General features: G+C 37.6%; 1 protein-coding gene across 1 annotated transcript in view; it reads right to left on the bottom strand.

Annotated features, from left to right (window-relative positions):
* LRCH3 (leucine rich repeats and calponin homology domain containing 3) overlaps positions 1 to 13086 on the bottom strand; it is a 52504-nt gene that overhangs the window by 26552 nt on the left and 12866 nt on the right. Inside the window, exons 2-8 of the mRNA XM_019472870.1 lie at positions 10972 to 11116; positions 9330 to 9456; positions 8158 to 8263; positions 7851 to 7987; positions 6778 to 6887; positions 2377 to 2470; positions 1371 to 1491 (exon numbers count right to left, since the gene is read on the bottom strand). Of these exons, the coding sequence (XP_019328415.1) occupies positions 1371 to 1491; positions 2377 to 2470; positions 6778 to 6887; positions 7851 to 7987; positions 8158 to 8263; positions 9330 to 9456; positions 10972 to 11116 (840 nt within the window). The remainder of the gene's footprint in view (positions 1 to 1370; positions 1492 to 2376; positions 2471 to 6777; positions 6888 to 7850; positions 7988 to 8157; positions 8264 to 9329; positions 9457 to 10971; positions 11117 to 13086) is intronic.

Below are 13086 nucleotides of genomic sequence, written 5' to 3'. Positions count from 1 at the left end.
TACAGTAGAGGGTGAAAGACATTAGTATCTGTGTTAGGAACACAAAATTGGAAAGGATCTCCTGGATCACAGACAGCCACATGCTACGACTTGTGCCCCCCTCAGATACTCTTACTCATGAACTGACCGTGCTCCATCTTAAAAGACTAGTGAGGCATACAAAACCCAAAGAACAAAATAAAGTTAGTTTTAGAGGCAGAGCTGGCAGCACTACCTGTTATTAAGGCTGCTCACAGCTTCCCATAACACCATGTCTGCAATTCTTCTAACTTTGCCAGAATTTAACTGTTTGAACTGAATTTTTTGTCCGTTAATGTGTAAAAGTGAGTCAATCAAAAAGTTTCAGATATTTCTAGAAGGTGGCAAAGAAAACAAAATATTGTGGCAGAGAAGAATAAGACCAAGAAAAGAAGATGGCAAAAGATGAAGAGGGGGATGAGGAGGGAAGGAGGAGGGAAGAAGGAAGAAAAAGTGGGAGCTGGGCATGGAAGATTAAAACTAGCTGGTAAGAGTGAGACTCAGATAGGGAATATAAACTGGAGCCCATTAGGGGAAATGGAAAACATGGAGCACCTGAGAAAGAAGAAAAATTAATCAAAGTATATGGGGATGAGATCTAATAATCAGTAGTGCAAAAAAATGGAGAAGAGGGAATGACTGAAAAAAACAAACCTGGAAGAATGCTAAAATTGGGACACATAAACAAGAAGAGGACTGAACTGTGAGCCAGTGTTAGCAGCGGATTATTGCAAGTTAAAATTGAGGACTGCAGAGATCAAGAAACATGGGAAGCGCTGTCACCTCTTGAAGAAATATGAGGGTGCTACTGTGAGACTGCAGGATAACAAACTGAGAAGGTGCAAAAAAGCAATGTCACTCACAAACACCTGTCCCTCCTAGATGGCTTGCATGTTTGGATTAAAACCCAAGACTGCTGAACGAGGCACTTTTGCTACTTGGAAATAAGAAATTCCCTGACAAAATTGCTCATCCCATTCCGACAGCAGTTGGCAAGAGCACTGACAGTTTACTACTGCTGTAAATTTTCCCCAGTAGCTCAAGCAGCAAAACTCCATGCACCAAAATTCAAGATTCAAAATACTGTTGAAGCATTTGGAGACTCTAACGTAGCACATATGCAGAAGCTGACAATGTTTCCCAGATAATCCTAATTCTGATGCTATTTGATTTTGCCTTGTAACATCCTTAATACAAAAGTGTTTTTACACTGTTTACACAACTGTGGTTTTGTGTAATTCCACCTAGACTTTTCTCTTTTCCCTCTTTAGACAACCTACTAATTATAGCAAATATTCTGGAACTTTAATAACGATGACAATAAATATTGTTAGTCAAAGATCACTATTTACCTCCACCATTTGTTACGACTGTGCTCCCTCGGTTTTCTTGATACTGACTTTCTCTTCGCAGTCTCTGTTCTTTAGTGATCTCTGCCACACGTAAAGGGAGATCTGAGAACTCATCTGTTGGCTTTAGAAAACAAACAGTGAAGTCAAGAAACATTTTTCCTCAGAAACATCATCTTGTAAGCTACTACCTCTTGATTTGTGTTTTTACTTCAGCTGTCCTGTTTTGCACCTACAAAACACTAACTTAAAGAAAAATACAGCTATAGAGTATTGTTTTTAAAAAACATATATTTAAGCTTTCTTAAAAAAACAGCTTGCCTACAGTTTCGTTTGCAATATCTGCAAGTGCTTGAAAACATCCCAGGATGGGAACTCCTAGAACCCTCTCAAAAACCAAGCTAGGAGTGCGAGCAGGCGTACGGAGTATAGCTCACTGAAACACTTTAGGTCTTGGCTACTGCCTTTTCTAGTTGTCCCAAGAGAAAAAGGGAGCTTCTTCCTTGGAAGAATAATTGACAGTCTCCTTGCTAAGAGATCCCATTTTCCTGCTTCTAAATGGCAAACAGATTTTATTTTTAACATTTGAAACAAGCTGCAAAGAAAGAAGATGAAATTTCCATCTCATTTTTGAAGTTTAATTTTCATGTTCAGATTTATTTTATTCAAACAACTACTCGTGAGTAATTGTAGTTAACTCAACATTGTAATGATACAGTTATAAGCTTTTTTACAATGAGGAACCCCCTTTTTCTCATCTTTTATGCTCCAGTAAATTCTTTTGTCATGCACTGTTTTATACGTTTCTCTTATTATTTCCAACTTTGTGTCCATCCCATATAAAATTATGCTTGTTTTTCTCCAATAAAACAACAAATAATTTTGGGTCAAGGCAACCTGCACACTAGCATATACTCGTTACCTATTGAGTACGCTTCCAGATGTATACTTACTACTTCTCTTTCCTGTACAATACTGCACTCAACAAAAATAAAGCTGCAACACTTACTTCGTTCCCTGACCATCTTTTGTCTCCGCTGTCCACACTATTGAAGCCAGAATCAAGTGCTCCATACGGCCGGCCAGCATAGAGTTCCTCATGGCTGTCAAACACACAGTTTTAGTTACTGGAATATAAACACCACCAAAAGCTTCTCAGCTATTACAGAACAAAAGCAGAATAAGCTACCAAGCACAGTTGCAGCGTGTTCACAAGCTCAGCATATTAGAAAGCGTCGTACTGCATTTGCCACGTAGGACAAGAGGCACGTGCTTACAACTACAAACATACTCATCAGTCAGCTGTCCACCTGCCACTGCCTCGCGTTTTAAGAGCTAAACTGATCCAAAGTACATATCCATACTTCAAACATTTCCCACGCTGAAATTATAACAAAGACAACTGCGAAGTGGTCTCTTATTTCACTGTTTAACAAGTCAAACTTTCATTTTCCACTACTCATATGTTTTGGTTGAAAAACACTGTCCCACAAACTTTTTCATAAGTAAGCATAAGCCCATGCAAAATTACTAAAAATACAGGTATATCAGAATATACTTCTAGACAAAAGTACGCAGAACGCATTACATAACTATCTTCTGTATCATAATTACCTACTTAAGAAACTGTGCAGTAAGCTGGACAGTATTTCAAATACTTTGTAATATAATAAATATAGAAGTACAGTTTTCATCTACAAAGCCTAACTTTGTCAATGACATGTCTAGACAAAGGCATTAGACATGTGCCAGTGTTACAATACACATATCCAAGCAGCCATACAGTTCTCTCAATTTCTGGGCTCAGAAACTACGTAATTCAGCAGTACAGCCATCACAGATGTCAAGTCTGGCAACTGCTGCAGATAGCTACAGTAAAAGAGACAATGGGACTTGTCTGATACACTGCAGATGGCATTTCACAATGGCTCAACTGTCCTACTGGCACTCGATGCCCCAGGGAGAACTGCAGCAGTAATTACTACATAACACAGAAGGAAGAACGAATTTCAGGAAGCTAATTGCTTCACCCCATCATAATTAAATTGCAGGTCATTTTCTCACTGGTATTACTCTCAAATTGTTGCTCCCTCTAAAATCCCTCTTTCAGGAAATACTTATTTTCAAATTACTATTATTGTTATTATTATTATTTATGTAGCATGTCCCATGTGCATGCATGGGACTGTGTAGAACAGTGACAGACTATTACCCTGGGCTATTTTAATTTTCAGATAGACATAAAATAGCAAAGAACTAAGAGGAGGGATGGAGGGCTAGAGATGAGAAATGTTAGGCTAAACGTCTGCTTTTATGCAGATCTAGATTCTGCAGACGTACACCAAAAGACAAGCTCTTGTATCTGCATGGAGTTTTGATTAACTCAAAAGAGTTCCACCTTTATGGCCCCTGTATTTGAACAGAAAGATCATCGGCATAATCAACCCCTAGCAAGAAGTAAGGGGAAAGGAAAAACAACTCCCTTCTTTTGGGTGGGGAAGAAAAAAGACCATGAAATCGCCCAGTGCAGTTAAAGAACTATTAACTTGAATCACTTACAATAGAACCATACTTATGCCAACAGTTCACAGTACTTAAACACTGGATTTAAAACATGGGTCAGAGAAAAGAAAAATCCATCTGCAGTATAATTCCATTTTAAATACACCAATATTTTCAGAATCTCTTGAAAACCCTGTTCTAAGTTGAACAATTATTCCCAATTGAAGAGCATCAAAATTACTATTTGGCTACATCTCTAAAATAAAGAAGTATTTTGATACAATTTTTCTTCTTTTAGCCTTCCTTTTCAATTATAGCTTTTGAAAAGCTATACATCTAACACTAAGGTTATCTGGAAGCTCAAAAATTCATAATCACTGTTCCCAGGACTCTCTTCTCCTTTTTAACATGCAAGCTGCTTTCTGTCTCCCCAACTCTCACATCTAAAACAGCTATTCAATGTTTCATGCTTTACACAATTATAGTCATACAGCAGCCATCCTGAAATCAGTTGAAACTTAAGATTTTTATTCCTCCCTGACCAACAAACTACAAGGAACAACAATTAAGCATTTGGATAGATCAAAGTATCTTGGCGCAACTATAATTTACCCGGAAAGCGACATACAGCTCAAAATCAAAGGAAGAGAAGCTAAACGCCTGGTAAGACCAACAGCCAAAGGAAAGACTTGCTGACATTTCAAAGACTAAAACACAGCTCCAAAGCCACAATGAAACACATATTTTTAACTCCTGTAAGAAAGAGCAGTTGCCCAAGTCCCAGAATATCTACTACACTGGTTTACGTATGAGTACTTCATATTTTAAACCTTCTAACTCCAGACTATACCAGTCTGCCTCAGTGCCAAAGGAATCACTACACAGCTTCAACAGTTCTGCCTCCTCTCAATCACATTCCCTCCAGCACCAACCTGAGCTGCTCTGAACTTGAGTGTTGCAAATGAGAGACTGGCTGCAGCAGATCAAAACTTGCTGCAAGATAAATTTCACATAGCTTATGCTTAGAAAAGACACTGTAACATACAAGATTTCACTTTGGTAATCCAGTTTGATATAATGTGACAAGGCTAAAACAAGTAATTAGCTGCACTAGAACCTCCAAACCACACTTTCTGCCATACTGTTTCAGAATATCTTGTTTTATTAGCAGTATTAACAACTTTGTTATTAAAAAAATATTTGATCAAGAGTGAACCGACAGCACGACTCAAGCTTCTTTAAACTTTAAGAACTTCTACTGCTCTTAACCTCCATGGTATTTCACTTAGCTTATCAGATAAAACAACAACAAAGTCTAAGTACTGACTGATACCTTATTTCTATCGGTCACCTTTGAAGATAACAAACATAAAGCTCTTGTGACTTGCCTAGAAATACTAACTATATTGTAGTTGAATGCTTTTATTTCTCTTGTCCCAAGTTCCAGAAGAATATAATAATTTGGGATCCTCTCTTCCACTGGATCATTCTACCATTTCCTCCTAACATGTACTCTGATCCATGGACAGTTCTTCCATAGGTACGTGAAGATAGGAGGAATCACCTGCAACACTAAATGCCCTAAACAGCACAGTTACAACAAATAATTCTATCACCAACTCTTATCTCCTCCTGCAGATGGAAATACAGCTATAGGAAAGCCAGCTGAAGCTCATTTTTATATGGCTGAATCTGGAAGCAACTCTAGAGAAAGCATCCTCAACCAGTTCTGCACTTGTTTTTTACATTCATAATTCCAAGCTATGATTAAAATACATTAATTCTTCTCATTTCACAAAAGCAATTAATGAAAACTTCCATAGTAATATACAACTACAGACAACAATAAATCAGTAAACACATAGCTCAATGATTTTGTTGGAATTTCTCTTAAAAAACCAAACAAACTATGCTCGAGATAAACAGATCATGCCAGTTTATCATTTAGAGCCTTTTCTTTTCAGTAACAGGACAGTAACCCCAGTATTATGCAGAAACCTTCCGCAACAGCTTATACTCTAGGAAACTGAGTAACACTCATAAAATGCTCATATGTTGACCTCATCTAGAAAAATAATTTAAGACATTCAGTGTTGATGAGGAATCACTCTGTCAGTCCCTCATGCAAATTCTTCTTCACAAATCTGACTCATGATGATTTATTGTGAGGGCCTCTGATTTGTGTTTTATTGCTGCTGAGACAGCGGTACATCCTTTAGCAACTTATTCCTCCACACCTTATTACCACCTTCCAAGATGACTGAGGTAATTTTTATATATATTTAGTTTCATACTTCACTGACTCCCTTCTATATCATGTGGCAGAAATAAATCTTAACTCCTGCTTTTCTCTAGACATGTTAATTTAGCAGCTGATATGGCTGACTGTTCCAATATTTGTGTTACAATGCTAAGCAATAGTGCCAAGTGAACACTTGCCAAAAATAACAGTTTACTAATGGGGTGGAGATCAGCATTTACACCTGCTGTTTGAGCATAGCGGTTATAAAATTCTGTACAAAAGGTTAAAAATCACAGCAGGGATATACTTCAGTAAGTATGTGGAAAATATTAAGGTCTTAGAAACTGAACACACATGTTAACAATGAGAGCACGCCTCCTGTACTATGAAGATACCAACACTCTCTTCTTACTGTATATCAGCTCTAACACTGCCTTTCATATGATATTGCCCAGGTATTCTTCTGAACTGCTCCTCCCTTCTTATATAGTGGTACCTTGTTAGAATGCACCATGAGATAACACAAATGATATTCTTCAAAGCCACCTTCATCAATGCACTTACCAGAGAACAATCCTTGGATCTATTTTTTTTAAAAACTCAGATGACTGACAAAATTCAGCTGAATGCCATCAAAACTAGGAATTTGGATTGTGCCAAACTTACCAAGATCCAAATCCCATGGGTCTCCTATCATAATCAGGCAAGTCTGGAGCTATCTTGCATGCCTCTATGTTCAGGTATTTAAATATGTGAATTTTTCCTTTTATACATATCTTAAAAAAAAAAAAATTACGTAAGTATAATTTGACAATACATTTTCAAAGTACTGTACAGACATTTAAACTGCAGTTGAGAGTAATAAATGAGCACATTTATGTCAACCAATGCATCTTTTCTTCTAATCTCACTGCATTTTAGAGAAACGGCTATAGTGGAGCATCATGGCATGCCCGTGATAGACAAATGTCCTCCAAGTACATCTGGTCTGCATGCAACTTTGTCAGCTGGATGCTGAAATTTCATCATGCAAACAAGACATAAGCATTCACAAGTACTAGAATTTATACCCTTGGCATCAGAACAGATGCATCCCACCCATGCCCAGCTTTGAATGGCAGTGGCAGACCGCCAAAGCAAGCTCAAATTTAAAGTGAATGAAGCCAGTAACAGCTGTCCTTGCTTTCAAAAGGGAGGCAAAACCCTATTGAAACTACAGGTCTTAGCAGGTGACACTCTTGATTCAGAAGCAGCAGTGCACAGTAGAACCTGTAATACTCAAGGGCTTATACACCCACATTAAAAATCAAATTAGTCACTAACCATATTGCAGTTTCTAGCTCAAAGGTCAACTTGAGCACTCTGCTGCAAAGTGAACCAGCACACAGCAGCACTGAGGCCTCCGTCAAAATTTTGACATTTGAGTGGCACAAAATCAGTCTTGCCTAACACAGCTTCCTCTCTCCTACACTGAAAGTGGAAATCTTCAGCTAACATTAGTACAATGCTAACAGTGGAATTCTTAGTAATATCCCATAGGTGAGACTACTAATACAGTAAAATAAGAGAAGAAAAAGGGATTTTTCAAGCTGTGCTGTATATTTAACACTTTTAGAAAGTACAATTTATTTTAAGTCCTCTTGTTCTTAAATAAAGTTTGTAATATAATCCTTCAACTTTTAACTTCGTTCTGCCCTTTTCGGTTGAACTAGTCATCTGAATTCCTAGCTGCAGTTTACCTGTGCAGGGGGTGACTGGAGAGGGTTGTTCTCTAACATGATGGTCTGCAGATGTCTGAGGTTCCTATAACAAACTGGTATTGTTGTTATTTTATTGCAGGAGAAATCTAATCGAATCAAAGGCAACTCAGCGAGCTCTGAAGATAGAAAATAAACACAATTCAGCAGACTTAAAAGCAAGGGTATAAAAATGTGTTTTACAAAATAAGTAAGTGTGCTGCTTCTAGCTCTCAGAGGAAGAAAAAGGCATTGAAAATAAAGAAGTGCTTGAAGTTTCTGCTGTTACGACTGACAGCCTTTATCTCACCTTCAGGTAAATGCACCAAATTATTTCTTCTGACATTTAGGTCCCGCAAGGATTCCAAATTGCCAATCTGCGGAGGTATTGTCTGTATTTCATTACAGCTCACATCCTACAAAGCAAAAAGCAAGGGTATAAAAATGTGTTTTACAAAATAAGTAAGTGTGCTGCTTCTAGCTCTCAGAGGAAGAAAAAGGCATTGAAAATAAAGAAGTGCTTGAAGTTTTACGACTTACGACTGACAGCCTTTATCTCACCTTCAGGTAAATGCAATTTCTTCTGACATTTAGGTCCCGCAAGGATTCCAAATTGCCAATCTGCGGAGTATTGTCTGTTCCCGCAAGGATTCCAAATTGCCAATCTGCGGAGGTATTGTCTGTATTTCATTACAGCTCACATCCTACAAAGCAAGAGTAAAGAATGAGTTAGTGGTTTTGACCCCCCCGCCACTGACTGGTAAGCCTCTTAACTAAAATATGTAGTGCTTTATTTAGGGACTGAAAGAAAAAGACAACTGTTTACATAACACCTCAGATCCTTATATTAATTAAATCTCACTGCTGATGTGAGGCATTATTCTCATTTTAAATACATGGGGAAATAAAAGCTTTAAAAGATTAAGCATTCAGATGCAGAAGTTTATTTCAAGTTACTTCATTCCAGTTACTCCATATTATTTGAGACAGCACAACTTGCTATTTAAAAGCTTTTTGCCAGAAACAAATGCACCAACAGCTCTAACTCCATCCAGCCTTCCTTTCAAAAATAGAGAATACTCTTCGTTAAATTGACATGGATCACTTGCTCTCCAGTGCAAGGCATCTTTCCCTCACATAAATTTTTTTTTAAAATCTCAGAGTATTTCAAACTCTTTTTTAACACCTTTATACAAAGTCAAAACATAGTTGGAGATACTATGGCAGACAGAAATCTTCCTTAGGCTAAGAGCAGAGTAACTTGCTATTGCATACAAGTGACTGGTTTACAATCAAAGTCCTCAGCAGAATGAGAAACAGGATGTTGATCTTGCACATGCCCAGATACCATCCTAATTAATGCATTATTTTGATCAGTTTAAAAAATTGCTATTTCTTCTGAAGCACCTCTGAACCTATTGAACACATCAATTAAAAGTTAAAGACTGAATAGTAATAGTTAAAAAATAACTGTATACTCACAAGCTCTGTCAGCTGTCTGAGCTGTCCAATTTCTTCAGGTATTGAAACCAACTTATTATTACTTGCTATCAAAACCTTTAGCGGTAGACTACAGAGGTGTACTGGCAATGTTGAAAGCTGGTTTCGACTTTTTGGACAGAAAGAAAACAAAATCATCAGAACTCTAATGACAAATCACCTCACATCTTAATGCAATGAAAGACACATAAAAAGCACACTCCATTTAGATGATCAACTCAGTTTTTATATAATTACTGTAAAAGTAGTTCCATGAAGTCTTTCTTCATTACTTGTTTTATCTAGTTATGTGTGAACAAACTCTGAATACCAAGTACCAAGCCTGATCAGATGCTTTCAAACTCAGTGCTGGGTAATAAGATATTTTCGTGCCCTTTCAGGTGCTTCTGATAACTGGCCACCCTCTGTCACAAATGGGTATGTTTGAACAGAGTGCAAAAGCCTTTCTGATAGGTAGTATTGCAGGTCAGCAGATACAAAAAGCCACAAAGTCACTACTTACTGAATATTTAAAGTATATTTCTAATTGAGTAAGTCATGCGGATCAAGAATCTTGGTATGATAGATTTCACTGTTCCAAAATCCAGTCTTGGACATTTCATCATGAACTACTATTAAAGCAAATATGAGGTCATATGACTGGACCGTAACCTCAGATGAGAATCTGGCAGGATGAAAATGGATTGTAAAAGAGAAGATTCCCTTTAAAAATAAAACATAGCAAGGAGCAGTGACTGGATGATGAGAAGGAAAGTTACTAGGATCTTAACTAAGGCTTTGATCAGATGTCGACCTTTACCAAAATATGCTGCTGTATTTTTCATGCTTGAAACTCAGATTTCCCTACCGTTAAAGCAAAAAAAGAAGTTCTGAGCAGTAGGTGAACCAACAGCAGCTTTTAAAAGTATAATAATTGGACTGCACCTACTAGAGATCATGGCAATAGGAAACCCACAGCTGATTCATATCCTATTCCTACAATTCTCACCATCAATAAAAAAAGAAAATAAAGACATATAAGCATACTAAATTGGCAAAAGTATAACACCAGAAGGAAACAGCCTTAAGTTTTTCTTGATTGATATCACTGCCAATTTGTGATAAGGAACTTTCCACACCTCTTAAAAGACCTTCTACAAATGGAGGATGCTGTACACAGCTGTATTTCATCAACAGGCTAAATTGCAGCAATTAGCTTTTAATGTTGGCAGAGAAGTGTTAATGATCAAGAAAGATCTTTAAAAGCCACCAGTACAGTGAAGGTAAAGGGAAATTCTGTAAGCCTCATTCAGCTGCTGAGAGCTGAATTGTAAAGACTCTCCAAAAGCTCTATCCTCTCTTTTCAGTCTGCATGCCTGTATTTCACATGAAAACTTTTATTTTGTGAGTCCTTTAAGTTGGAATTAGCCGCCTTCTTCATACTCCACTTCTACAAACTGCTGCTTAATCCTCACGTTCCCTGATCCACCTAAGTGGGTAAGACTGGTTCAGGTTGTTTTGATTCAATGACATACAGCGTGATGGCGTGATAATTACACACCATGTTAGCATTATTTATGGATGCATCAAAATTTATAAACCTAGACTACTGATGCTAAAGCAAAATTTCTAAGACAATTGTTACCTGATATTTAGAAATGTTAAAGACTGTAAGTTCAAAACAGCCTCTGGGATGTATCGAATGCAGTTCTGGTACAAATTAAGACTCTCGAGGGAGACAAAGTGACATGCTTCTGCTGGAAGCTCTGACAGTCTGTTCCGTGACAAATCTGAAGGGAGGGAAAAAATAAACATTCAGTAAAGCTATCTTAAAACTTCACAAGGACAAGTATTGTCTGTATATTCGCCATCACACAGTGGGAACAGTTGGACAGGAATCAGTTTTGCTGTCCTGCCTGCAAAATTTTCAAGATTGTGAAGTGACTCACTTCAGACACGAAATAAATCAATGTCTTTTAAAATCTTACAGCCACAATGAGAAAAAGAGAGCCAGATGCAACATTCCTTTCATAGTCACGCTTTCATATCCCAAACTGCCTTATGCTTACAGGAAGCTAGTTTAAGATGCTGAAAGCCCAGCTTCAAATCTCTCTTCCAGGACCATCTTTAGATTATGGAGTTGGTAATGGGTGGGCAGTACTGCGATGAAAAGAATCAGAAAGTACTTTTCTCCCAGCCCCCTGCTAAGGTACTCTCTGCTACATGGAAATCAGCTTCAAATTTCTGGCCTAAAATATATACTTTATACAGATACACACATCTTTATAGGTAACAGTTCCAACAGGGGAAACACACCTTAGACACACACTTTAGACAAGCCTTCTATATGCTAACCAAAGCATTCGCTCCTTCAGAGAGATACCAGTTCAAGCCTGTAATCTCAACCGGGCAAAGGAAGGATTTTCAATAAAGGGGTCTTCCCAGCTGCTGAAAAATGCCCTGCTTGCTGCTAGCAGTAAGGTTTACTGTTTCTTTGTGATCGTACATTCCTTGCTTGGCAAGAGACAAAAGTTTGACCAAAACTACTAGCAAATGTTTGTATTTGAAGAATCAATATTTTTCCTTAGCCAGTTCCAATTAGGAGTCTATATGTATAAAATATCCATCAGTATTAACTCTCCTTCAAGAGGAAAAGCTGCATTGTGATAAATAATGCAGTTGCAAAGGGTTCTTTTTTCTTTATCGCTTATAAATGCCAAAGGACAGTTCTCACAAGCACACACTAACAGCTTCTTAACACACCCAGCTCTTAATTCTAACAGGAGTTATGCTCACATCAAGAGCATCTTGCATGAGCAGGGAGTTCCTATAGAGATACCGCCTGTTTAATAAACTGACGCTTCACCTTTACATTTTTAAGGGAGGGCAGACATTCATTGTAAAAACCCATCTAACCTGAATTGGTGTTGTGAATGATTAAAAAAAAATAATCCAAATTTAATTGCTGTTTTCTTTATTTGTTTTGAATTTCAATTTCTCCTCATCAGCGTAAGAGGATAAAAGCTTCCCCCAAGCATATACAATAAACTGACATAGTAATTTCTGTATCTTTATTCCATGAAGGAACCATCCAATACAGCTTACTTTTTAAAGACTGCCAGTGCAGATAGGTCTTCTGTCTCTTGACATTTTTTATTTCTTTTTAAAGGGGAAGCTTTACCAGAGTAAAAAAAAGCCCTCATCAGAGATATCCTGCCTACCACTGTTCCAATGTATGCCGCTCTAGGTTGCCCAAGGAAAAGAGGTCACTCCGAGTGCAGCTGGAACTGACTAGGTCTACCTCAATGCTTAGAACAAGCCATGAGCTACTACCAATAAATAATCAGTAATTAAAAATCTCAGTAGAAAGAAGCACTATGAAAAACTTTGTAGAGAAAAACCTCCAGACGTACTTTAATGTACAAGGGGGAAGGAACTGCATTATCCAATCTACAGGTATGACTGAAGCTAACTATAGCAGAGGCTATGATGGATCTAAAGTTCAGCAGATGTTGCAGGGTGCACACAGATAAGAAAACATGAAAATCATGGAAACTTCTAATCCACTGATACAAAAAGGTAACGGGGAACATAACAAAACTCCTTGTCTGTTCAGCAACGAGTATTTAAAAAAAATGAAAAAAGAAAAAAAAAAAATCACACTAAGTACTTCTTTCCAGCTTGTATCAGCCTCAAACATGACCTCAGCTTAAACTTGTCCAAACTTGATTTTGAAAACCCAACATTTAAAAATGAACAT

Source organism: Aptenodytes forsteri, unplaced genomic scaffold, assembly GCF_000699145.1.
Source record: "Aptenodytes forsteri isolate BGI_AS27 unplaced genomic scaffold, ASM69914v1 Scaffold404, whole genome shotgun sequence".
In the NCBI taxonomy this organism is placed as follows: domain Eukaryota; kingdom Metazoa; phylum Chordata; class Aves; order Sphenisciformes; family Spheniscidae; genus Aptenodytes; species Aptenodytes forsteri.
The sequence above is the reverse complement of the archived record's forward strand: the minus strand, read 5'-3'. Positions and strand labels throughout refer to the sequence as shown.